This window comes from Haliotis asinina, chromosome 11 (assembly GCF_037392515.1).
Source record: "Haliotis asinina isolate JCU_RB_2024 chromosome 11, JCU_Hal_asi_v2, whole genome shotgun sequence".
Classification (NCBI taxonomy): Eukaryota; Metazoa; Mollusca; class Gastropoda; order Lepetellida; family Haliotidae; genus Haliotis; species Haliotis asinina.
In genome coordinates, this window is record NC_090290.1 from 31,663,336 (window position 1) to 31,691,218 (window position 27,883).

The following is a 27,883-nucleotide window of genomic DNA, read 5'->3' on the forward strand; positions in this document are numbered from 1 at the left end:
AAGATATGGATTCACATTTCAATATGGAGATGCTAACCCATGGCTAAGAAGGGTTAGTGGAGCAGGTCGATCTCGGATACCAGCAACCTGTCACTCTTATCAGTTGTGGGTCACAGTGTATACCAGTAGTAAATCTGTACAGATTCTTCTCTCGCCACTGTTCTCAATAAGGGACGTTTCATGAGAGATTAACTTATCACACACTTTATCATTAACAAGGCACATGTCAGATGACTTGGAAAAGGTGAGTCAGTGATCAGTCTGTTGTTAAAGGTTAGTTTCACTGTGTCCTGTCCTATTTCTACTCAGGATAAAAACACAACAGTAAGACAACCAGATGTTCCGGTCTGTATAAAACTATTCTTTGGTCTTAACCTCATAATGTTACTGTCCAAGTGGTGTCAACAGTGTTTTATGTAACTCATGTAACACTCTCGATTGTAGCATACATTGAATAACGTAGTGTAGTACTACAATGATACAAGCGAAGATTACTATCTCAGTTCCGAATTACTATCGGCTACTTTCCCTCGAAGCGGTCAATTAATAACTGGTTCCCAAATGAAACAACAGTCACACAAGATAGAGAAAGAAACTCATAACATATTTGTGTATCCCCTGGGAACATGTCTAGAATTTATATTTTTCTGACTTTTAAGAGAACTTGAACCACATTATCTGCATTTACAGACATTTGTATTAGTCAGAACAGCTACCGGTCATGAAGTCGACAGTGTTGGAAGTGTTGGTCATTATGGCATCAGTGGCACGGGCCACACAGACTGACCCCTTCCGGAGCATGTTTCCGAAATACTACCCCCATGCCCTCAACAACGGCGTGGACCCTGGGCAGCCCCTCATGCTGACGCCGTATATAGAGAGAGGTGAAACAGAGAAAGGTAAATTGTAAACATTAAAGCTTGATAATGTATGTTGTCACCTGTTGTCATTGGTGCTGTTTCAAAGCAACTTCGTCGGGAGATTCCTTTGTTCCAAACTATATAAAAGTGGCGCTTCGTAGTTCACAAACAACCCACTGCCCCCATTAGTGTTGGTGTGAGATCTTACTATGGGGCGATATTTTGTATCAGTCATGAACAAAATATTTTTTTCTGGAAACTCAGTAGCATTGTGTTCATGTGTGTTTGAGAGAGTGAGAAGGAAAGAGAGACAGAGCATGCAAATAGAAATTTGTGCAATACTCTCTAGATGGTCGAGTCATTAAACGTCTCCATTGTTTCCCAGCGCGGCTGGCGAGTGCCACAGGGTCCTATATCCCCCAACCAGGTCACTCCGGCTTCCTGACCGTCAACAAGACCACCAACAGCAACATGTTCTTCTGGTTCTTCCCGGCTCAGGTACATCATTCCATGTTTCACTCAGATACCTTACACATAGAGACGTCATGTCATCATTAAACACCTCAATGTCATATTACACACAGGCATGTCATGCCATGCTACACACAAGTACCGCAATGTCATGTTACTCACATGCACCACAATGTCATGTTACTCACTTACTCACATGCACTACAATGTCATGCTACTCACATGCACCACAACGTCAAGCAACACACACATACCTCAGTATCATGTTTAAAGTCATATCATAAAAGTTCGCATATTCAGAAGCACAGCAACACACATAGCAAAGGTTTATTCCCATCAAAGATATGACATGTCACGTGACACTCAGCTATATCCCTGTACAACTACAACATGTGTAAACTCCAATTTCGGGTATATCTCACAAAGAAACTCTCCGTTTAAAAAAATCACACTAGGTAACATATAGGATCTTCCACACCTGAAATATGTCATGTTATGTCAAACACAGGATCTTCAAAGCACTGGCACATTCACGCCATCTCAAACACGGGATCTTTACAGCTCCGCGATGTCAAACGCAGGATCTTCACAGCTGTGGTACACCAAGCCGTCAAACACAGAATTTGCTACATCCTCGTTGCCATTAATTCATATGCTTGAAATTAAAGACATTTCCTACCATTTAGAGCATCTGTTTTCTGTTTCGTAAGCTCAGCGTATTTCTTTACCTTACGGCAGGTTAACCCCGAAACTGCTCCCGTGCTCGTGTGGCTCCAAGGTGGACCCGGCGGATCCTCCCTCTTTGGTCTGTTTGTGGAACATGGACCCTTCTCGGTGGATCAACACGGAAATTGTAAGCTGCCCTCGGTCTTTTCTGGAAGACATACGTTTATTGCTTCTCCGCCAATCTTAGTCACGCAGACGACAGAGGTAACGCTCCTTTGGACAAAATTACTGATCAAAAGCGACAGTCAAGCAACCAGTCAGGTAACAGAAGTGTACGACGGGCATACTTATGGTGCTAATATACTGAGACAGTGTTTCCTAGTGGGAAGCTGGAATATTCTATTAACAACCCAACGATATTACTGGTGCTATCAAATAATCGCCATTATTCTTGTACATATACATTAAAGGTGGCATACACGTGGTAGCGTCACCCATTCATCGATTCCTTGCTGGGAAGCTCACAGTTATTCAATACCAATCTAAACGAGTACAAAAGTGAGTACTAAACTAAAGTACAAAGGAACCATCATTGCTGTGTTATAACTCATCGGAGCTGCCCCGCCCAAGGCAAGTAAAATGTACTGTGATGCCTAACCCTGAATTTCTGTTCACAGTGGTGAGGCGCAACATCACCTGGAACTCCCGATACTCCATGTTGTACATTGACAACCCTGTAAGTTGGTTCGAATATCAGGAATGCCGGTTACTGCGGTCTGAAAGTACACTCGCCTGTCATCATTTGTCGGGAAAATTGTCGGGAAAAATTGTTCCACATATTAAGCGTAACAGATTACTCAGAGATTGGAAATGTTCAACAAGAGGCTATTGCAGATAGTTCTTGATCAAGATGAAAAGACGATGTTTATACAATATGACTGACTGCCTGATTTGAGCTGAAACCTTTTGGTTGGACTTCGAGACAATACAGTGAATCCCACTGCAAAATCGTCTTTGGTGTCTTGAACAATATTAACAGTGGAGCCTTATTCTTTCGTACTACTAATATATTTTAGATTATCACACATAGACGGATTATATATGACACAAAGGTCATAAGTATGAAACCGTGTATCCTACTCTATATATTCAATATGCAGCATCCAGTGCTACTATTGCAGGTGGGGACAGGTTTCAGCTTCACCGGGGAAGAGTCCGGCTATGCCAACAACGAAGAAGATGTCGCCAGGGATTTGTACAGGTGAAGCACAAGATTAGTCTCAAGCCTTGAAATTACATCTACTATTCTTCAAAATTAACAAAATGAGCTATTGATAGTCTTGTAGTTGACAAAGATGTCTTACATGAGATGCGATCGCGATAGCAGAGGTTTATATGACTGCTGTTTTCTTCTTTTTTCTTGCGGATGACAGTTCTAAAAAATTATACAAAAATCGAATCAAAGGTCACCAGCAGGCTGACTGCAAACTAACAATTTAAATGTGTACAGGAGAATAGTTTCACTTCCTTCATTTCATATAGTTGCAATACTGCTTACGTGCAACGTAAAACTAAACTCACTCACTCACTGATATACACTCGATTAGATTACATAAAGACACCATTTTCGATGCTCATTTGGGAAAATTCCTCATACTGTTTTGTTCGTACTGTATTAGCAATATGTGACCATTATCATGATTATGGTGCATTTGTGAGCATTATTTCTTAATGTCTTTTTACGAATGGAAGATCATTCTCTTGGTCAATATCCATTTATTTCTTACAGCTGTCTGACGCAGTTCTTTCAGATATTTTCATCGTATCAAAGCAATGACTTCTACATTACTGGAGAGGTAAGCGTAACATCAATACGTAAATAACGGATGACGGGTTTTATCTGTAGCTGTTTTCCTGAAGTATGTTGGCAACCTAACAGTATGTCTGGATGTGTGTACTGTATACAATGCAGATGTGGCACCACTGTTGGTGATATTACATTAATACAAACATCAGAATAAACGCAGAATGAATTTTCAAAGTCAATAATCATTAATATCACGAAAAGGTTGGTGTATCATGGATATTTACAGGCTGGTACTGGGTTTTCTCATACGGTCAACCATTATCTTTAACCTGTGATTCCAGTCGTATGCAGGGAAGTATGTCCCCGCCATCTCCTACAAAATCCACACAGAGAACCCAACAGCTAAAGTGAAGATCAACTTTAAGGGGATGGCTATTGGAGATGGCCTCAGTGATCCAGAGACTGTGAGTGTTTTTTGATGACATACCCAGCTGGACTGGACATCTGTGTGACAACTTGTAAGACAAATTACTTCTGTACAACACTCACGGTTTTAGAAGCAAACCTCAACAACTAACCTCCTGAATTCTAAGATGTTTCATGAAAAGATCAAAAGATCCGATTGTACTTTACCAGCCCAATCTTGTTAGAGTACGCCGTATGCCTCGGCTTTACACACGATTGAACAACGTCCTCGTACTTTAATTATGTACTTCATGTGTGGAGTGTCTTCTGGCTAATGTCAGAAATCTGGCAGGTGTCAGCTCAAGCAGCAAAACGAATCGAATCGACATGCCTTGTGCTACCTTTAACGTGCGTTCTCACTGTGTGACCTGTAGTAACAACTTGTAGCATACGACTTAGTTGCAACGTGAGCACACTCAAATCCATTCTCTTCCCACAGAGGTTACTTGTGATATCTTCCTACGAACGTAGGAAGATGTGACTAGTAACCACTGTGGGAAGAGAATGACTTAAATCCTAACAACTTAAAATTGCATACAACTAGGTGAAACCGAGTTGCACGACGGTCTGTGATTACCTGACTATGACACACATCGCCAACTGAAGCCTACCGTGTACACATCGTCCAATGTTCGGTAATCATCATTGGCCATGTGTCGTGCTTTTACTTCTTTTATACGGCGTGGTTGTGTCCAGCGACTTCGAAATGAACATCAAGCCAATGCCAGCCTTAGATCCCGTTACAAATTTGGCGTTTGGAGTTTCCGTTATAATGAGGCAGGGGTACTCTACAACCTCTATATAGGCTCCCTGGATAAGGGTAGAACCATTTGGTTCTCCCACTTGGAAGCCATGGCGTTCACGTGACTACATCGTCCATACTCACCGTGTACGAGTCGTTAGTGCTCCCCACAAGCAGCACAACGTTCATGGATTGTCATGGATAGCAAAGACCCCAAATGTACCCCAGCTGAACAGCTGGGATGTTTGTGTGCGTTGCGGTCGTAGGCCATCTGCCATAACGATGGAACTTGGCCAGGCGCTGACAGAGGATCGGAAAAGATACCTTCAAATGGGAGATTCATTTCCAGTATGCCTCGTCAGCTGCAGGAGGTTATATATAACAACTACTGCAATGATTCACTACCACTTGTAAAGTGTCATGTGCTTATTTTTATCACGTATTACTAGAAACATATAATTATCTCTTACAGTTTTGAACATTTACTGAAAATCTTCTATTTTTTGTTAAAAGACAGTGTTCTATTTAAACTTCACATTCATTCGTCCATTTACATTATGGGAATATGTGAAACACTAGTTTGAGGTGCATCTGAATCTGCTGACCAGCTGCTCCATATCCTTAAAAGCTCAATATAATCATAATGTGTACTTCTTATGTAAAAGTGGTCTCTTAACTGAAATATGGACATAATGAAACAGAATATGGTGAGGATATCTTTTATGAATCATGAGATAACATTGACTCATGCCAGACTAAACCATGGAGTTCAAGCAAAACACAAGCACAGTGTGTCTGGGAAGTTTATATATAATTTATATATATTAAAGTCATTAGGCATTTGCCAGTTGGGGAAATTGATGGAACACGAAAGGCCAGACCAACTTGCCCAACAATATGAACTTGTTGAGGCCTAGAGTGTCTATATCCCTTTTGTGATGCAGAACATTGTCCTTTTCCACTAGATGATGCCTGTATATGGCAAGTACCTGTTTTATCTGGGACTGATTGATGAGAACCAGGAAGAATACATGACTGCACGAGGGGAGGACATTGCTGCCTACATTAGAGAGGGCAGGTATCAAGAAGCTCACCAGGTATGGTCAGAAGTCACAATGATAATGCACACATATCGAATTCATGATCATTTTGTTTATCTGCAAATCATTAAAAGGAGAATGGTGATTATACTACAGTTAACTTTTCATTTCTTTATGTTTTTTATTGAAGGCATTTGGCACAGCGCTTGCTTTCGCTGGAAAAGAAAGTGGACTTCATCAATTCTACAATTATCTTATTACGAAAGTAAGTGACCTGTATTTCCCATACCTGTATAAGTAGTTATTAGTGGCATAAACACGTATGAGAAAGAACTTTCCTATTGTCACTGTAGACGCGATTAGTGAATGTTGGGGGAGGGGGTACATTTGGGCTTGGTGGGAGGCACGATAGGCCAACACAATTCTGGTTGAATAATAGACTGAACATTCATCTTAAGGCAGGAAGATCGATTTTCCGCTAGTGGAGACTGTGCTGGTGACACAGAATAGTTACCAGCACTAATAGTCCTTATCCTGTACATCTGTACTAGTCCTTATCCTGTAGATCTTTACTAGTCCTTATTTTGTACATCTGTAAAAGTTCTTAAACTAAGATCCATACTAGTCTTTCACTTGTAAATATATTTCTTACACTGTAGATCTATATTAATTTTAATACTGTAGATCTGAACTATTTCTTATACTGTAGATCTATATTAGTATTTGGAATTGTTGGATTCCTCAAATGTGTATAGGATGAGGATTATGGATTATGGACTGTCAAAAATATAAAGATTTGATGTTTTAATGACGAAAACTAACAGGATTTCTGGCAACGATGTGTCAGACATTTTAGATAAACAATATCACACAGATGTAATCAGTACACAACAACTGTTCCAAATATCACAAAATGTCGTACATTAATCCTTTTTTAATCATTTACTAAGATACACTGTGTAGATGCAAGAACAAAATATTCGATACTGGCATCAGAGTTTATTATATTCATATACGGTTACAATTTATCCTTGAAAACATTCTTGAGACATTGACTGACAGATAGATGAATGCTTGAATAATAAATCAAGATAGGTGAAAACCTTTCACGAATCAGGGGCATAAAGAAATCTGTTCAGCTCTGATGAGGTTTACAAAACAACAATGTAAGCAAAAAACAATTCCATAATCTTTGCTCAGTGCAACTTATATACTTTAGGCATTAACAAACTTTACAATGTGTATTGAAATTGTATAAAGACATTTTGTTGAATGCATATTTGAACAACATTTCATTAATCAAAAAGTGTTTACCAGTAATTATATACAATTCATTATTACTACAACTAATAAAGGAATAAAGGTAGAAGAGTTCAAAATAACTTACATTTGTTCCTTAACATGCTGTAATTAGCAGACAGTGAGGTGAGCAACTTTCCCGCTTGGTGTCAGGCACAGACTGAAGTGCATGCTTTTTTAGACCATGTGCTACCTTAGGGATGTCGTGTGATAAACAAGTGCTGGAAACGAGGCTAATTTAAATAAATTATGAATGTTAGCTAAATTAGTTACAAACGTTTTGGCTGGTGCAAGTGGGGCTTGAACCTGTAAGTTTAGGATTACAAATACACAGCCATATCCATTAGACCAATGAATTAAGATATTTGAATTTGAAGTTTTAGTAAACTTGAGTTTAAGATTAAGTTTAAACTTGAAACAATAGTTACCACATAAAATTTAATGGACTTTTGAAACACACAATCTTGCGTTTAAACACTGTAACATCTTAGACAAGATGGTTGTCATTTCGAAACTAATGCTTTGTAAAAGAAATATAGTCTTACAGATATTTAAGTGTATTTAAATGCTGTTTCAGGCAACTTGTGAAAAAATGTTTGTGGAAATCATAATCACATAACAAGAGAAAGAATGAATGAACCCTTTTAATAACTGGGATGAATTTTAACCTAATGCTCTTTCAGACCAAAATGAGAATAGGATATGCAGAGAACGTAAAATGGTATAGTCTTAGGGTATTGTCGTGGATTAAACTTAGTGATTTATCAATATTATTCTGGCTTAGTTAGGCTTCAGCTAATTCACACTTCAAGCAGATTTGCATGTGCTGAAACTACACAAGCCATGATAACATGTACATTTACAAGCAGTAGCTATGAGTGGTACATTGACTGGTATTTACAGGATCCTATAGACTTCAGCTATTACCCACTGTTCCTAGCGCGTCCAGAGACGAGAAATGCTGTTCATGTTGGTAACCTTACCTTTCATGATGGATCGGAGGTGTCAAAGCATCTCGCTGATGATTTCATGATGTCTGTTAAACCCTGGCTGGCAACAATCATGGATAACTACAAGGTACGTATACGCTGAGTGAATGAGAAATATAAACTGCCCAAGAGACAGGTGACAATGTTACATATACTACCCATGAAAAGTTTAGACTCACTGGTATAAATGCAGTCAACTGTTCTAAACTAGATTTTGCAAAACATTCCATACTGTTTAAGGGTACTGTTTAAACATGAACTTATGTATTATAAAACAAATTCTTAATGTTGAAAAGATTTTGTCACAAGTTCAGTAAACGATGAAACTAAGTGAAAATTTCGAATTCTTATCAAAATTTTACATCAAAACACAGATATTCACATGCACAATATTTTCACATGCTTTTCATCAATTTAAAGCATGATTCTTGTGCAATCCATCTGCACAAGGCTTGCAATTGGTTCCCCCAACTAAGTTTTAAGTGAGTCTAAACTTTTGATGGGCAGTATATATATATATATCACATTTGTTGTAAAGTTTATAGGACCGGGATTTACCAGCATATCAACACACTTTGTAAATCCTTGAATGTCAGAAACTCTTTTTCACATTACTTTAAAGTCAGGCTTTCCAGTTTATGGTAGAAAAGGACAAAAAACAGTTGGCACTCTAACAACACATACACATGGGTAACCTTGTCTGATTCTCATGCTGTGTCAGGTGGTTTTATGGCCTATGACATATTAATGACATCAAAGTGTGCCAACTTATCATGGATTTGATCTTTGCTACAAGTCAAGGAAGTCTACATCTCCTGGTTATTTCAATCCTTTATGTACAAGGTGATGCTGTATAATGGACAGCTGGACATTATTGTGGCAAATCCTCTGACTGAAGCCATGCTGCAGACTGTGGAGTGGCGGGGACTGCAGGCGTACAAAGCTGCCAACAGGACAGTGTGGAAGGTTAATGCTTCTGATGATGAGGTAGCTGGCTATGTCAGACAGGTTGGCAACTTCTATCAGGTAGGTTCAAGCACTGACAAGTCCACTAGCAGTACCAGATTATGAAGGTGGTGACATGTGGTCAAACAGATTCTAGGATTTTCAACAATAAAGCTCATGTAATATATGAAGTAAGTGACTTTGTTCAGATTTGCCTCTGTCCACCCAGCAGTGAGTGGCTACCTATTGGGGATGAGATGGCCAAATGACTGTTCATCCAGCAGTGAGGGTCTGTATTGTGAGATGAGATGGCCAAATGACTGTTCACCCAGCAGTGAGGGTCTGTATTGTGAGATGAGATGGCCAAATGACTGTTCACCCAGCAGTGAGCGTCTGTATTGTGAGATGAGATGGCCAAATGACTGTTCATCCAGCAGTGAGGGTCTGTATTGTGAGATGAGATGGCCAAATGACTGTTCATCCAGCAGTGAGTGTCTGTATTGTGAGATGAGATGGCCAAATGACTGTTCACCCAGCAGTGAGCGTCTGTATTGTGAGATGAGATGGCCAAATGACTGTTCACCCAGCAGTGAGCGTCTGTATTGTGAGATGAGATGGCCAAATGACTGTTCATCCAGCAGTGAGGGTCTGTATTGTGAGATGAGATGGCCAAATGACTGTTCATCCAGCAGTGAGGGTCTGTATTGTGAGATGAGATGGCCAAATGACTGTTCACCCAGCAGTGAGTGTCTGTATTGTGAGATGAGATGGCCAAGTGACTGTTAGTCCAGCAGTGAGTGTCTGTATTGTGAGATGAGATGGCCAAATGACTGTTCATCCAGCAGTGAGCGTCTGTATTGTGAGATGAGATGGCCAAATGACTGTTCATCCAGCAGTGAGTGTCTGTATTGTGAGATGAGATGGCCAAATGACTGTTCATCCAGCAGTGAGTGTCTGTATTGTGAGATGAGATGGCCAAATGACTGTTCATCCAGCAGTGAGTGTCTGTATTGTGAGATGAGATGGCCAAATGACTGTTCATCCAGCAGTGAGTGTCTGTATTGTAAGATGAGATGGCCAAATGACTGTTCATCCAGCAGTGAGCATCAGTATTGTGAAATGAGATGGCCAAATGACTGTTCACCCAGCTGTGAGTGTCTGTATTGTGAGATGAGATGGCCAAATGACTGTTCTACCAGCAGTGATGGCTACATAACAGTAACTGAAATAGGACAATAGAAACTGAACAGGGGCAAAAGCAACTGAATAGGGGCAATAGTAACTGACAGGGGCAATGTTAACTGACCACGGGAAATGGTAACTGACCAGGAGCAATGGTAACTGACCAGGGGCAATACAAACTGACCAAGGGCAATGGTAACTAACCAGGGGCAATGGTAATGGACCTGCAGAAATGGTAACTGACCAAGGACAATAGTAACTGATTAGGACCAATGGTAACTGACCAAGGGCTGTAGTAACTGAACAGACACAATAGTAATTGACTTGGAGCAATGAGATGACCAGATGACTGTTGCCCAGCAATAATGGCTACATACCGGTAGGGGTAGTAGGGGTAATAGTAACTGAGCAGGGGCAATGTTAACTGACCACTTGAATTGGTAACTGACCAGTGGCAATAGTTACTGACCAAGGGCAATGGTAACTGACCATGAGTAACAGCAAATGGGGCAATGGTAAAGGACCACGAGCAGTGGTAACTGACAAAGGGCAATGGTAACTGACCAGGGACTATAGTAACTGACCTTGGCAATGGTAACTGATCAGAACCAATGGTAACTGACCAGGGACTATAGTCTCTGATCAGGACCAATGGTAAGAGACCACATACTATAGTAACTGACCAGGTTCTTTGGTAATGAACCAGGGGAAATAGTAACTGACCAGGAGCAATGGTATCTGATCAGGGCCAGTGATAACTGACCATGGGCAATAGCAACTGACCAGGGGCAATGGTAACTGACCATGTGCTATAGCAACTGACCAGGGGCAATGATAACTGACCATGGGTTATAGCAACTGACAAGGAGCAATATATTAATGGTACTGGACTAAGGGCAATGGTAACTGAACAGAAGCAATAGGAACTGAACAAGGGGCAATTGTGACTGACCAGTGGAAGTGGTAACTGTCCAAAGGCAATAATAACTGCCCAAGGGTAATGGGAACTGACCTTGAGAAATGGTAAGTGACCAGGGGCAATAACTGACCAGAGGAAATGGTAACTGACCAGGGGCAATAACTGACCAGAGGAAATGGTAACTGACCATGGGCAATAATGACTGACCAAAGGCAATGGTAAGTGACCAGGGGCAATAATAACTGACCAGGAGAAATGGTAACTGACCAGGGGCAATAATTGACCTTGGGCAGCGGTAACTGACCAGAGGCAATGGTAACTGACCAGGGGCCATAATATAAGGGTAACGCTATTTTTCAGAGCAATATCATTTGCAGAAGCCTGAGGTCTTTCATTAACTGCCTGATGAAGGAGCTAAAATACATAGAATTTTTAATAAAATAAGAATAAAAACGTCATCGGTTCAGAAGCATTTGCTGAGGTCACTGACACATTTTACGTCGCAGAACAACACAGATGACGTCACCATTGAGAGTCCAGTCAATATTTTCATTGCTGTATGTTATAATTTAGGGTACAATTGTTATGGTTGGCCCAGGCAAGAAAGTGCATAATGACACAGGTATATGTGACGAATGTGAGCCAGATATATTGTCAATAATGACTTAAGACGTCACCTTACAACGGCCTTGATAATGGCCCGTCATCACGCATTTTACAGGCATTATCACGTTACAGTGGTCCGCTCGTTTCTGATAGTTCTATCCATTTTGAAATTGTAAGTGGCAATAACTGACCAGGGTAAATGGTAATTGACCAAGGACAATAGTAACTAAACAGGGCCAATAGACACTGAACAGGGGCAAAAGTAACTGACCAGGAGCAGTGGTAGCATACCAGGGGAAATAGAAACTGAACAGGGGCAATCGAAACTGGCCAGTGGTATTAGTAACTGACCAGGTTCAAGAAGCTGTCTCAACATACATGTGTTGTGGTGTTCTCATACTGACCAATGATGTGTTATTTCGGGATGTCTGTCTCATATTTCTAACAGTATTTCCAGTATTGTAAATGATCAACAGGGATGGTTTGGAATGGATAAACAGTTTGTATGTACATTCAAAGTGTTTCCAATTTCAGGTTGTAGTGCGTGACGGAGGCCATATTTTGCCACATGACCAACCAAGGAGATCACTTGACATGATTCAGAGATTTGTGGAAAATATACCATTCAGTAAACTCTAGTACAACCAGATTTGTGTCAATAAACTGTTTCAAATACAGTTTCTTTCTCTTGTACTGTTTTTTTTTATGTTTCATGACATTATGCTGCTGTATGTATTCTAGGACAGCTTGCTGGGTGTTGCCATATGAGGTCATGACAAATGGGCAACACAGAATCCATCAACAAACATCTATGGTAGTCTTACTTCAGTATTTAGGAAACAAGACACAAAACAAGGTACAATTTCATATATTTATGTAGGTTTTGCTCATATATACAATATATTGTTAATTACATGATATGTTCAATAGAAAACACAAGACAGGTGCAGTAATATACACAGAATCTACAAGTCTCTGAGGGATGCTGATATCAACATAGACATTATGCCATGAGTTAGATGAAAGACATGAACTATGGACTGCAAGCCGAGGAGCTCCATTTATCTGCCCTGAAAATGAACAAAGTGAATTCCTCATTCACTGGTGTTGTCGCAGACTTCTGACCAAACAACTTTACTTATGACAGAGAAAACAGTATTAAATCTTTCTGTGTTTTACTAATTATTTTTTTTCTCAAAATGTTTATTTCACCTCTTATGATGCTGCAATTTATGCTAGAACCGGTACATGTGTTTCTCAGTTGTGATGGGTCAGTAATTAAGTCTGCCTTTAAGTTAAAAATATATAAAATTACATATGAACAGTATAAAACAGTCTCCAAATCTGTGTCAAAATGAAACATAACAAACAATTACCCTTGGTAGGCATGGAATCCTTTCCTCCAGTTAAGTAAAAGGTATTATTTCACAATGAAGGTCTCTGCAGCCTTCTTGACACTATATAAAACACCAGTTTCTGTTCCACAATGTTGTTTTCATGATTCTTTCACAGTGTGACTTCTAAAGCTATTTATTACATATGTCTATATCAGTACCTATATACATATTGGTTCTGCCTGAAGAGTAACTGGAAGACTACTGCTGTCTAATATATCAACTGACTATACATAAGATTAGTGATAAATGGAGCATTTTAATGCATAACTGGAAAATATATTCAGCCTATTCTGTTAAGTCGTCTCACATGATAAATTATAGCAATACATTTCCATCATGTAGATTCAGTATTTGGTCATGCAAATGGCCATATTTCATGATGTGATTTAATAATAAAAATTGTGATGAAAGTTTCGAAGAGGGGTAGAATAAAAGATAACAAATATCAAATTTCTAGATTATACACACCACTGACCTTATCAAACAACATTCCTGTTATTGTGAAATATATAATATGAATGTATTAAATCAACTCAATGATAATCTTGGCATCAGACTGCGAAGCCTTTAATGCTGAAGTAGAAACATCTTATTTTCATGATCATCTGTAAATTTCATGAAGATCAACAACTTTCATGAGTAATCATGAAATACCTGATAATTTTAGCAACATCTGGGCAATCTAATTCCAGTAAGAAAGTTATAGGTGTCAAACTTAAGTATACATTTTTTTCAGTACTATTGCACTGGATAAACAAATAATATCATGCGTCTTAGCTGTTCATATATATCATAACCATCAGGCTATATGCTCCAACTAACTGTTGGACACTGCCCCATACACCCACCTTGATGTCTGGACCCTGCCCCATACACCCACCTTGATGTCTGGACCCTGCCCCATACACCCACCTTGATGTCTGGACCCTGCCCCATACACCCACCTTGATGTCTGGACCCTGCCCCATGCAACCACCTTGATGTCTGGACCCTGCCCCATGCAACCACCTTGGTGTTTCATAAGTTACATAGCTATTTTCACTGCCATATTATTGACAAACTAAATAATGGAACATAAAGCATCTGTCAAATTAGTAGAAACATCAGCAAACCTGTTTCAGATAGAATTGAAATGGAATTTACCGAAAAGAAATTATATTCTTAAAAATACTAAAGGTCAAGTCAATTTTACAGTATATATGTATATGTAGAAAGATGCTGTTTGTCTGCTACCCTGAAGATCTTGTGTCTCAATCTCATCAGAAGCTTGATGCCAGGATATAAATATTGAGCAGAGGCACAAAGGATCACATTTAGGATAATTGCACAAAATAAATAGTCAACACAAAAATTTGTAAGCAAGAGAATAATAACCTGTTTTTGTCGGAGTACCAATGTGGACTATAAAGCCAGCCCTGTTTATTACCTTTATAGTGACAGATGGGCCTCTGTAAGGAAGAGATTAAGAAACAAGTGCATTGGCACAACTGAAATGACATATTATTCTATTTATGCGACACTTACAGTTAGTGAATGTTACATAGTCATGGCCAATACAAAAGTAATATTCCTTACTTGAGCAGCCACAAAAGACACTAACTCTTTTCCACAAAATTAGAGAAGAGATGCCAACAGGCTGGCTTTCATCTATCAAAGCTGAATATAACACAAAATCAGAAGGGCTTTGTCAGCATGTACGGATTCAACCCCTGATGGAAATATAGTTAACTAGAAATTAAAAGTAGTCAAGGACAATCTGAAACAGTCCTGCAAACAGACACACACAGAGAGATGCTGATGTAAGCACATATATTGCTGTAGTCGTGTAAATATACAAGTTAATGTGGCACATGGTCCCAACAAGTCCTGTTTCACTGTAAATGAGAACTGTTGCTTTTTGACATAATGTCTACTATCTCTACAATGGGTTAATGCACACTTTTCCATTGGTATCTTAATTCAATAGATATGCCCTATATGAAGTTACTACAGGAAAGGAGTATAGCTTGATGATACTGAAATAATGATATCCTTTAAGCAAATAAAATTTAGACATAAATCAACACAATATCATTTGTAAACACAGTAAATACAGCCTAGTAAAGAATACATAATAGATACATTATCGGGATGCAACAGTAGAAACAGTGAAGTGGATACCAAGTATTGCAGTCGTTGTTGAGGCAACCCTGCCTTGTATGTTACACAATATCTGTTTTGTTTCTACATGTTACAGTCAGATTGCAAAATCAGTCATTTTGTGAAATGACTAAGAGGGTCACCTATGTCAGCTATTGTATAACAACAATCAACATACTTCTGTCATTTCATGAAATTTCACTTAATAACTTAATCTACAAATGTGGATCACAATTTCAACATCACTTGTTGCAACTAACAGTTAAAACTATTGTGGCAACTACTGTTGTTTGACATTTGCTGTGTCCAGAGCAGCCACACCTCACCATATGTCCACCACATTTCATGAAATAACTGAAGTATAATGATTGTTGCCAATGATAGTGTAACACTTCATGTGACAAATCAGTTGGAACTGAAAGAATGCAGCCATCCCTAGCATAAGCCTCTTATAAATCCTTAGTTAACAAGCTTATATCATACATACGAGTCAGTAAATGCAACACTCATGCTTGCAGCTTTTCGTGAAGATGGCAGGCATTAGGACACTTCATCATGTCTGAGAGAGCCCAAACGTCAAAGGCCTGTAACAAGCTGGAGCAGTTTCAGTCAGCCATGTTACATCATCTTGTAGCCCCAGTCAGTAGTCAGTCAGTGTTAAAATGTATACAGTCCAGAAGATGTAGAAAGTCTCCCAAGTCTTGATCTACAAATTGTGTCATTTCTACAAGCAACACCGGGAAGGTGGCATCAGAACAGAGGTCCTACCAAAACACACATGACCCCCTTCATACGCAAGTAGGATGAGTTATCTGCTCCACTAAACTGTTTGGTATCACACCGTCTCCTCACTTTGTCTGACTAAGATGGTATAAAGATAAATAGCAATCTGCTTCATATATAATTAATACAATGTTCAAAAATTAACCTTATATAATTGTCCATGGGAATTACCTGAACAATTCATCTCATCCGAATAAGAACAATAAGAACAATACTGGTCCATGTTTTGTACTTGTCCGCAGGGTGTTCTTTTAAGTTGTTTGACAATGAGTGTGTATAAAGTCGACTTTGTCAGAACAGAATGAATTGTATAGTTATGGTAAAATATACTGGCATGATGTGACCTTGACCTTTTGATCATAGCACTGGTTGGCATTTGATTCTCTACCAAAGCACCCTCATGAAGACCCCTCTTGCCAGCGTGTGTTTTGGACTGATACCTGAAAAATATTACATAAATCAGTACATAATACAGTATGCAGCATAAAAGAATCAAACTAATCCTTTTCATATAATGCTTCTCCAAACTTATTTCTCCTTGAACTATCAACTTATAACAAATGACTTCTTCAGTACTGATATGACGATGATGAATGGTCTATTTCTCAAGCATGTTTTCGGTGGTCAGAGTAACATTTAAATGATCAACTTACAGTTGCTAGTTTACTTCTTCCTCCGAAGCTTCTGATTGCTATCATGAGTTCCTCACGAGGATCTAACTTTCTCTGAAACCTTGGGTCCTCCTCCTTGTTCACTCTCTTAGAAGCTTTCTTCACAACTGTCTCTGGTGGTGGTGGAGGTGGGGTAGGTATTGACAACTCACCAGTAACCTCTCCAGAATTTTCAGATGTTGCTTCTACAACAGACGCTGAGGCTGATGCAGCAGTTGAGGGCAGGCCTGACTTGGGCTTCTTCTGCAAGGCCAGGGCTTCCATGCTCCTCTCTAGCTGTGACATCATCTGCTGCTGCATCTGCATCTGCTGCTGCATCTGTTGGATCTGAAGCTCCTGCATACTCTGGACTTCTGGGTCAATATGCTGACTGGCTAGGAGGTCCTGGTTCTGCTTAAGTTGTTGTTGCCACATGGAAAACTGTTGCTGTAGAATTTCATACTGAGTCTGGAGTGCTGCTTGTTGCTTTGTAATCTCTTCATTTTCTTCCTCTGCACTCACCTTATCTTCACCTCCCTCTGAAATAAACACCTTTCTTGATTGCACTATATTGTCAGTCTCGTCATCATCATCATCATCAAAGAACTTTCTTCTCATTTCACGATCACCTGCAGACATTGGTTCTGGAACTGATGATTGGTAGGAGTCCTGTTTTAATGTTGTCAAATATTCCTCATCTGACTTTTTCAAGACACTTGTTCTCATGGCTGGCAAGGCAATTAAAGAAATTGATTTCTCTTCGAGGACATTATCAATCTCCCCCTCAGAATTAGGTCTGAAGCTCAGTTCAGAACATCTTGTTTTAACACTATCCTCTTCTGAAGTAGCCCCTTGAATACTTTCAGATTTAGAATAACTTGGTTCAAATGATGCATAGGACACTGTAGGTTCTGGCGTATTGTGATGCACCTTGTTCAAGCTACTCAGTGATGTTGGCCTTCTTGCTGTCTCAACATATGGCTCAGATCTCCATTTGTTATCTTCAACATATTTTATCTTAGCCAAATCTTCACGAGTCAGAACAAATTCTTCTTTCTCTCTTGCAGGTTTCACCATATTTTGAGGCTTAGGGTCAGAGAATTTTGGAGAATTCTGAGCATTTTCAGATGTAGTGTAAGATAATGAAGGCTCAGCAACACAAAATCTAGGAGAGTCTGGTAAACTTGAATGTTCTTTAGGTGTTTCCAAGTCAGGAATTTTGTAAGCACCAGCAAAAGTAAAACTACTTGAAGGTGCCATAGTTACAATTATTTCTTCTGTAGATTCTCTGTATTCTTCTTCTTCTTCTTCTTCTTCTTCTTCTTCTTCTTCCTCCTCTTTTTCAGGATCATTTCTGAACTCAGCTGGCGGAGGAACCATTTCAATGGGAATATCAATTTCTGACACTTCATTATCTGCAACAATGTTTTCACGATGAAGTTCAAGAGAATCACGCCTTGCACGTGATTGTTGTACTTCTGTTACCGGAACATCATCATAGCTACTGGCATCTGTAGACCCTCCATGAGATCGGTCTTCACTGTCATACTTTTGTACTGACCCAGAGTCTGAAGAATAGGAATCCATTTTGGTATGGTATGGCTTCCCTTCTTGTTCATGTCGAATGACAGAGCCTGTCTCTGAGTTACTCTCTGTATCTGGGAGTGAGATGCTGGTAGTGTCGGACATGTTGGTCTCTGAGTCAGCCTTCTCTGTCAGCCTGCTCATTTGCTCCACGAAAATCGCCATCTCTGACCTGTAGCCTGTTTCTGCTGAAATGCACAAGTTATCATCAGTAAGCATTATTCCTTTTGATTCACAGCAGTTATCTTTATATGAAGCACTAGTTAAACATATGCTTTAAAATTAAATATATAAAAAGGAAACAAATCCTTTACAAACCATTAACTGTAATACTGATTAAGAAATACACTCAAATAAATGAACAATTTCATGATTTATGGGACATGTCATCATTCAAAACCATTTAAAAATTAACCATCTACATAAAAAAAGTCTCAAGATATCTCTAAGAGAAAAGTTAGGGAACCTGAACTTTCAGTTAGGATAAACATACACAAACTTTTCAGAGATAGATATCTTAAGAATGCACCATTATTTCTCTTTATCACCACACCTAGACACATGTATGCACGTGCACAACTCAGTAGTCCCATACACATGCAGTGGGTGTGATTCTTGATGTTGATGGTTTTCAAGATAATAAATCAGTGAAGCCCATCATCGTACCACACACAAGCATTATCAGTGTTTCTTGCTTGCTGATTTTACTGTTTGGAAATGAAAATCATCAATTAAACATGAAGTTCCCCCACTTTTTTTAAGAGTATATAATCCAGAATGTGTGGCATAAAACAAATTTACCAAAACTATATCAAAGTACAAACTTAGAAAGCAAAATCTAAAAAATCTAAACCAGGAATTCTACAATATCTAATCCGAAGCCCATCTAGACTGTGTCCACATCTCTCAGTAAGAAGCAGGTTTATCTACTAAAGCTACAGTAACAAACAATGCAAGATAGGGCATTTACAACATAACAGAAACAAGCAATATAAACATAAACCTGCCAATATGTAACTTAGTAACTGAAAATGACACATAACTACTGACATAACATAACCATTATAAATATCTTAATAACTTGTACATTCAATATGAAAACATATAGTGATTAGTTGATATAATGTGCATCTTAAAAAACTAGTGTTTTATGTATAACTTCAGATGTGTTGTATTACATCAATAAAGAGAGGAAACTAGTTAATGTTAGACACATCTATATACAAAATAAAAGCAACGCTACTTTAATGTTGATATCACTTAGACCACTGAACATGCCTCAAACCGGTTGCTTTAAAATCTTGTTATTCTGGGAATAACAAACAAGAAACAATGGCAACAATGTGTGCATTTACTTTCACATATTCAAGTTTGTCTCATCATAGTGTTAAGTAATTATATCAATGGCTATGAGTTTGTGCACATATACACATGTTCAATGGTTTCAAGGGATTAATTGAAAAGATAGATCACCATTCACATACTGGTTTGTAAACTGATAATTCAATAGAAAACAACCAGATGAAAACTTCCTCAAGACAAACATAAATAGATGTTCAGGGGCTCCTTTCACAAAGCAACTTACACTAAGGTTAACATTAACTCTCATTCTTTAACATTGCACTAGGGTTATCTCAATGACTTACGATCACCTTAGTGCTTTGTGAAAGGAGGCTCTGGTCACTAATAACAAAATAATAGGCTGAAACAGAATCTGATTATTACAAGAAGAGATGTGAAGATAGGCAACTGAAGCAGAAGAAGCACATTCAAGGGAGGTAATTCTAGCCACAACACACAAGTGCAAATCTAATAGGGCCAAAAGCTTGCCCCCCTAGTGGTGGACTCATTAACTACCTGGGACCTCTGCCTCGAGTACTTCCTCTGCCAAGGCGATTGTTTGCTCAAACGCCATGTTAACATCTTCGATAGTATTTATGGAACTTATACTGCTGTGACTGTCTTTCCGAGAATGGGTGTGGACTGTATTGGGGAAGGAAGGAAGAAAGATTGAAGGAGTGGAAGAGAGAGAGAGAAATATATCATTGCATATACAAACATAAAAACATCTTCTTAATATGGTAGGTCAAGTTGTGTTGAACTGTCCTCCAACTGTGTTGTTGTGACCACCTTTACATTTACCATGCAGGAAAACTCCCATAACACAAGATAACTATCTGCTAACTGTGTATAACACTTAAAGATGTCTCTAAAATATATTCTGTAACAGTTGTCATCTTTTTCTGTGTCACTCAATCGTGCCAAATATGTGATAATTCTGAACACTTGACCAAATACTGACTCCAAGTGTTCAAGAATATGGTGGGGATGTCTTACTGGGTGATTGTGACAACCCACAGATTTTGTAGAAGTTGGCATAAATTATTGTTGGAGAATAACTTTCTTTAACTGACCTTGAGGCACAAATTCAGATCTCAGATAGTGACTATTCTATAGGACAACCATGGTCAGCTAACAGTGTTACTGCTGGTGGGACTATTCAAACATCAAGTGATGCAACACAAATTAGGTACATAAAAACTTAAAAAACAAAATTGAATATGAAACACACAAAAACATTTGTAATACAAGGTATCATGTTGTGACAAGGTAGAAGTTACATTAGCTACTATTCTTTGTTTTATAATTATCTCACTGTATCAAAATCTAGAAGAGCATGAACATTCATTTACAACAGTTTACAATGTGACACATTTTCAACAATGTCTTGGGATTACTAAATTATTATAATGCTTCTCTTATCTTAAAATTTGAAGAAAAAATGGAAAGGAGTTCTTGTAAAAGCCTTTTGTGTTTTAAATCACCTGGTTACCCTATACAATAATACAGAGGGTTGTTCAGCAGTACTGATTGTAGTGACAAGTACTGTTGAGTACTGTTGGGAATATTCGTTAAAATCTCATAACTGCTGACTGATTCAATACAATCAACGAAAATTGGTTGGCGGCATTTATGAAATTTTCCCGGTTATTTTTGTTAGTACACAAAAACATAAAGTGAAAATTTTGTTCATATTGCACATCTTTAGAGGATGATTAGTATACCATTAATTCAAAAGGTGTTCTAGAATTGTTTATTTCAATTATGACTAAAAATGATTGATTGCTAGGTCATCTAGTCACTGCGACTGGTCTACAATTATTTCAAATCATCAGGCCACCACTCATGCTGAGTACTGAGGGCTGTTATTGGAAGTATTATTGAGAATTGATGGCTGTTCAGCTGTACTGACTGTAGTAACAAGTATTATTGAGCATTGATGCCTGTTCAGCTGTACTGACTATAGTAACAAGTATTATTGAGCATTGATGCCTGTCCAGCTGTACTGACTGTAGTAACAAGTATAATTGAGAATTGATGCCTGTTCAGCTGTACTGACTGAAGTAACAAGTATTATTGAGAATTGATGCCTGTTCAACTGTACTGACTGTAGTAACAAGTATAATTGAGCATTGAAGGCTGTTCAGCTGTACTGACTGTAGTAACAAGTATTATTGAGAATTGATGCCTGTTCAGCTGTACTGACTGTAGTAACAAGTATAATTGAGCATTGATGCCTGTTCAGCTGTACTGACTATAGTAACAAGTATTATTGAGCATTGATGCCTGTCCAGCTGTACTGACTGTAGTAACAAGTATTATTGAGAATTGATGCCTGTTCAGCTGTACTGACTGTAGTAACAAGTATTATTGAGCATTGAAGGCTGTTCAGCTGTACTGACTGTAGTAACAAGTATTATTGAGCATTGAAGGCTGTTCAGCAGAATTCATAGTTCTAGCATGTATTACTGACAATTCTAAACAACAGAAATAATAGCAGACATTAGGAAGGGCACTCACCGGCTACTGGAGAACTCTTGGCACTGGATGGGCCGAGAGATGCATTATCATGAACCTCTACACCAACATCAACTGTCTCGGCCGTTGGAGTTTTAGGGGGTGGGGGTTCACTAGGAGGGGGAGGGGCAACAAAGGAACAAGGGCGTGCTGCTTTTGGCTGCTCGATATTTTCAATATCCTCACTGCATATAGAATCATCCTCCACCATCATCAACAAGCCATCCAATGTCTCATTAATATCCTCGCTGTCATCATCAGTATCCATTTGGCCATCAGGTTTGTCTTCATTAGCAGATGCTGTAGAAAGAATCACATCTGATATGTTCATAAAGGATAGTACTGCTCAACTCTGGACTTGTATATACAACAGTTTCTATTATCATAATAAATCTTCCATTCTACACTCCATTCCATTCTACACCATAATTCTGACTACATCAACAGCACACACAAAGAATGCACAAAGTAATAAGAACCATATTTAGGGTTTTCTTAAAACAAATAAATGTCACTTCCTTATCTAGAAATTCATCAAGGTGTCATAAATGTGAATCATGTCTAAAAACAGTAACATTAAAACTAACTAATAACATTCTGCCATATATGTGTAAGTACATGCACTTACTAGACAACAGTATTTGGATTAGGAATACAACAGCATCAGAATGATGCAATGTTGGTGCCCATTTTGTAATGTTTTTCAGGTGATGAGATATCTAGGCCAGGATTCAAGTACACAGTTAATTGGGTGGGCTGTACATATGACACAGACTTCACATTTACAATGGACAGATGATGGACAACATGACTCTGACCCAAATGATGCATTGGTTAAAAGAAACTACCAATGCTCTAAAACAACTGAGTGAGTGTGTGAGTTTAGGTTTACGCTGCACTCTCCAATATTCCAGCTATATGGTGGTGGTCTGTAAATAATCGAATCTTGGCCAGACAATCCAGTGGTCAACAGCATGAGCATCAATCTGCGCAGTTGATAACCTATCACATGTGTCAACCAATACAGTGAGTCTGACCACCCGATCACATTAGTCGCCTCTCACGACAAGCAAAATTGGGTTACTGAGAGCCAGAAATCTAACCTGAACCTTTATGGGTATCTAAAACAATTGACTGAATTAATACCTATAGAGCCAACACTGGTGTGCAAGCATATCCTCACAGAAAACAGGAAAATATCAATAAATGACCTGTTATGAAGCCACAGCAAAGATTTGATTAGAGAAATTCATAGATATACCAATACCATAAATATCCCCATTCCTGTTCACACATTGTGCAGACAATATATATGCTAGATGAGGACTTACATGTTTCCTTTGTCATCTGTTTAGCTTCAGAGGGTGAGGTACTTAGGGTGTGGTCCTGAGAAGCTTCAGGGGTGTGACTAGGAGGGGTAGATAGGGTGGGGGGAGGAGGTTCAGCAGCTGGGGAAAGAGGTACATATGTTTGTTGTATATGTCTTTCATTGTGTTGAAGGCATACATAATATGTATTGTCAATAAAATCAGTAATATTCATCTGTTGGAGACATCAGTGTGATATGCTCATATGCTTCATGACATACCAGGTGCATCAAGCATGGACACATATGGACACTGAGATCACTTGACACCTGTGCAAGGATAATGAACAGAGATTACTGACCCTGTGCAAAACTATAGTTTGGGATAAAAACTGTATTGTGTGAGTAATGCTTCTCTTCTATTTCTAATAACAACACAAATGGTTAACATTGTCTAAACATTCTTACAATATTACATATGATATATAACACATGTTATAAATGCCTTCAACATTTTGGGAGTATGTTTATATCAATAACAAACCCATACATTACAATAACCATAAATCACAATATTGGTGTGATTAGTGCGTCTATTTACCTGCAGCTTTTTTTGTAATCTAAACTCAAATAGTAGTCCAAAATATATTAAAATACCAAACCAAGCCAGCAGTGACTGCAACAGTTGAATAACTTTAGTGCTTAAGGTCTGACTTAATCAAAACTGGCAGACCAAGATTAAGTGAAAGCGTCAACAACTCTGTAACAGGGCTTGAAACAGATTCCGATTGTACGACAAAATTTTCACTATCATTTTGGTGCCAAGTCAAACTTCATTTGGTGTCTGCACACGAAGCAGACCTTTGGGTTTCGAACTATGCACATGAAGCAGACCTTATGTTTCCTTTGATGTTCACTAATCTGTTTTTTTAACTGATTGGTGTTTGTTTAAGGGCTTAATTATGAGATGCCCTAAATAGCTAAACATTTCCCTGAATAGTGTTTAGTTAGTTTTCAGGATTAATTCTGGACTTTATTCAAAATAAAAGTGCCAACAAGCCCGATGATGCCTGATGCACCAGCCCTGCAGACTATGTGACCAGCCAGTGGATAGAGGGGGATCTCCATACCCACCAGTGGAACCACGACACCACAGGACCACGAACCAACAATCATTTTGACGCTTATCATAGTCGTCTTAACAAGATTGTGAAGAAGGCCGATCCCAACATCTTTGAGGCAATCACCTTCATAAAGTCAATTCAGAAGAAGAAGTATGTGAAGATGGAGGAGACACTCTAGAACCTGAAGCAACGCCTCCGTAACAACGAAATTACACAAATGGACTATGCAGATTCTGCATTTTTGCAACTTGAAATTGTGCTGAATTGTGTAAAAATGTATGATGAATGATGAACTAATGCAAATGTAATGTAAATAAACACATTTATCAGATTTGAATTCCTTATATTGAGGCAGACCTAAGGCTTAATGACCTGATTATCTGGATTAGCAGGCAGGAAACACATACTTAAAATTGGCTTAACACTTCTGGTGAAATTCACACGAAGCAGACCTTTTTTTCACTACTTCTACCCAGAAGGTCTGCTTCATGTGCATGAACCCTTCATTTACCTCAGATTTAACTTTACAAGGCTTATAATGTCAGCTTGGCTATTTGATTACTGTGTCTACACCTTAGTTCAATGGAAGATAAAGCCTTCAGATGCAAACAAGTTCATATATCCTTGAGAACATTTCTCAGACACCACACAACTTATTGCTGCCTGAATGACATGTTCCCGAACAGCCCTGTTTTGGATTCTCATCATGTAGCATGTGATTTCAGCTCTTTCATGCAGACAAATCATTTACATACTTTCCATGACTGTTTTGAATTTCCTTCTCATGTGAATTGACATAATGTATCTCTATGATGAAATAATTTTCAAACAAAAAAATAATCAGCATCAGTTTTTTACATGTTAACATGTTAAATCTTGAATACAGCCAAGCAAACACCAACTTCACAAAAAAAACAGCACTAAGAAAAGCAATGATGCAGAAAAGATCTGATCTCAAGAAAATTCAGAAAAAAGCGATAATCACTCAACTAACACTATAAAATATTAAAACAGTATTGCTGATTGTAAGGTCAAGTGAAGAATATCAAAGATATATCCACTGGTCTCAAGTGCTAACAATGACTCTTTCAGCAGCCTATTAAGTGAGAAGGACAGAGGATTAATAGGACCTACCTTGGGGTGGTGCCGGAGCTCTCTTCTTCTTTGTAGATGGTGGTGGTGGCCTGTTAGACTTTTCCTTTCTTTCTAGAGAATGTGATCTCTGAACTTGCTTTTTAGCCATCCTGTTAAGCGGCAATGTCTGACTATCGCCGATGGCCCTGTCAGGGTATTTTGGGGAACTGTGGATAGGGGAATGTTCATTTATACCACTGTCACCATTCGTGTTATCAGCACTTTCAATGGATGTAGTGTCTATGCTTGTTTTGAAATTTGTTGAAACCCGATTTGCCTCAGGGGACTCTGCTCCGCTCAGTGTCAGTTCATGATATCCACTTGAATCAGAGCTGTTGCGGGAATGAAGTCTCTGTGTCACATGGTCAGGGGTAACCCTGGAAACTGCTTCTCTCTTCTCATGCACAACAACAGAGGTTTTGTCCTTCACAGAAATCTCAACTGTTTCTGGCACAGCTTGTTTCTGTTGCTGAGGGGGTGGAGGTGCTGGACGTTTCTTTTTTGTGGCTGTTTTGAGAGGAAGAGTGTTTTCTTTGCCCTGTGAAGATGATGCTCCATCATTAACCTTCAACTCTTTGGCTGTAACAAACATCGACTTAGGCCGCACCTGCAAGTTGGCTGCATCTGATTCTCGACGTTCTGGAGGTGGGGTCATGTTCTGTCGTGCTCTGGCCACTGACATTTGATTGCTTGTTGTCGAGCTAGTTTCCATGTCCTGGTATCTTGTCTCATGCTGCAAAACACCAATTATCCTATTGAAGATTACATTTCTAATACCATTTGAAGCACACTAATGCATACCATTTTAAAAGAAGTGTCTCTCTCAAAACTAATGATCCCGGTCCAGGGAATGATGATCTCAACCCCCCTGTTTCCAAGTCTTTAAGACAAGTATGAGGTACTGGAAACCTGTAATTCCTCATCATAAACCTACTTAGCATAATGTCAGTGGAGACCATTTTCATTTGAAACAGGTTCTACAGTTGAATTGTATATAGAGAGTCCTTTAATACATATCCGCTGTTGATGTTTGACTGGACAAAGTCACAGTTTGTTTTATTGTAAATGAACCTGAAACCCTGCATATTAATGTTTCCTTCTGAGTCAGGAAAGTTGACAGAAAGTGTTCAGTTTAACAAGTTATGACTTCAGTTGTCAGCATGCAGCATGTGGTTTTTCTCACAGAAAAAATGTCAGCAATGATACAGAACAGAAACACACGTGAAAACACAAGTTATCTCCCTTTCCACATAAAATACATTTCAGAAAATGCATTGGAGTCACAAGATTTCATGTCTATGTTTATTATATGTATGAAGAAGATTTATACAAACCAGTTTAAATTTGTTATCCTTTCTCTTGAGGAATGAAAGGAAACCCTTTTTCTTCTTTGGCTCTGATGCCCCCGGCATGTAGGAAGGAACTGAGTCTTTAGGTAGAGTTAAAGACTCACTACGAGAGAGATCTGGCATCGATCGTGCTGAGTCAGCAACTAAACCTAAAAATAAGATCATTGAACCGATGAATAGATTTGTTAACTCAAAATAGATACATTACGTCGCAGAAGGAATTCTTATTGCCTTTATATGTTTTAAGTTAATGAGCATGCTCTGAAACTAAATTTACTAACTATACTATAAAACTACCTTAAATTTATTTTCAGTTACAATTAATTAATTAATTGTGAAAAGGTACAGATGCATAAACACCATTTAAAAAGGTGACAATACATTGAAATTATTCAAACATGACAGTGGTTCACATCATTTAACAAAGTGTCAATGCATTAACATCTTTCATCAAAGTCATAAGGTCTGTGGGCATAAACGTCATTTATCAATGTCAGAATGTAATTGTGCTACACAACTCATTTGCAAGTTATCATTGCATTAACATCACATGACAAATTTACATTGC

The 27,883-nt window shown here is 38.6% G+C and overlaps 2 protein-coding genes across 11 annotated transcripts in view; one reads left to right on the plus strand and one right to left on the minus strand.

The window, feature by feature from the left end:
* Positions 1-127: 127 nt before the first annotated feature.
* On the plus strand, positions 128-12,673 carry LOC137255224 (probable serine carboxypeptidase CPVL). Of its 3 annotated transcripts, none has more exons than XM_067792657.1 (13): positions 128-244; positions 691-899; positions 1,246-1,358; positions 2,070-2,184; positions 2,675-2,733; positions 3,179-3,258; positions 3,787-3,853; positions 4,146-4,268; positions 5,977-6,108; positions 6,242-6,316; positions 8,254-8,427; positions 9,183-9,365; positions 12,526-12,673. In XM_067792657.1, the coding sequence occupies exons 2-13, from the start codon at positions 722-724 to the stop codon at positions 12,628-12,630; spliced, it is 1,404 nt and encodes a 467-aa protein (XP_067648758.1). In that variant the 5' UTR covers positions 128-244; positions 691-721; the 3' UTR covers positions 12,631-12,673. The 3 variants fall into 3 exon arrangements, with proteins under 3 accessions (XP_067648758.1, XP_067648757.1, XP_067648756.1); XM_067792656.1 differs by lacking the exon at positions 128-244 and adding an exon at positions 247-273; XM_067792655.1 differs by lacking the exon at positions 128-244 and adding an exon at positions 264-345.
* A 3,940-nt stretch (positions 12,674-16,613) lies between these two features.
* The window catches only part of LOC137255612 (serine-rich adhesin for platelets-like), an 84,682-nt gene continuing 73,412 nt past the window's right edge, over positions 16,614-27,883 (minus strand). For 4 of the 8 annotated variants that reach the window (XM_067793052.1, XM_067793054.1, XM_067793055.1 and 1 more), the window contains 7 exons: positions 27,301-27,464; positions 25,967-26,699; positions 23,734-23,850; positions 22,406-22,702; positions 20,402-20,527; positions 16,964-18,732; positions 16,614-16,750 (listed from right to left, as the gene is read on the minus strand). In XM_067793052.1, coding sequence (XP_067649153.1) covers positions 16,709-16,750; positions 16,964-18,732; positions 20,402-20,527; positions 22,406-22,702; positions 23,734-23,850; positions 25,967-26,699; positions 27,301-27,464 — 3,248 coding nt within the window. In that variant the 3' untranslated portion in view covers positions 16,614-16,708. The remainder of the gene's footprint in view (positions 16,751-16,963; positions 18,733-20,401; positions 20,528-22,405; positions 22,703-23,733; positions 23,851-25,966; positions 26,700-27,300; positions 27,465-27,883) is intronic. The other 4 variants (XM_067793056.1, XM_067793057.1, XM_067793058.1 and 1 more) reach the window with 1 other exon arrangement.

Coding starts and splice junctions, on each gene's coding strand:
- LOC137255224 (XM_067792657.1), top strand. CDS start 722: ATGAAGTCGACAGTGTTGGAAGTGTTGGTCATTATGGCATCAGTGGCA. Junction 3,259..3,786: donor GTCGCCAGGGATTTGTACAG/GTGAAGCACAAG, acceptor TATTTCTTACAG/CTGTCTGACGCAGTTCTTTC. Junction 9,366..12,525: donor AGGTTGGCAACTTCTATCAG/GTAGGTTCAAGC, acceptor TTCCAATTTCAG/GTTGTAGTGCGTGACGGAGG.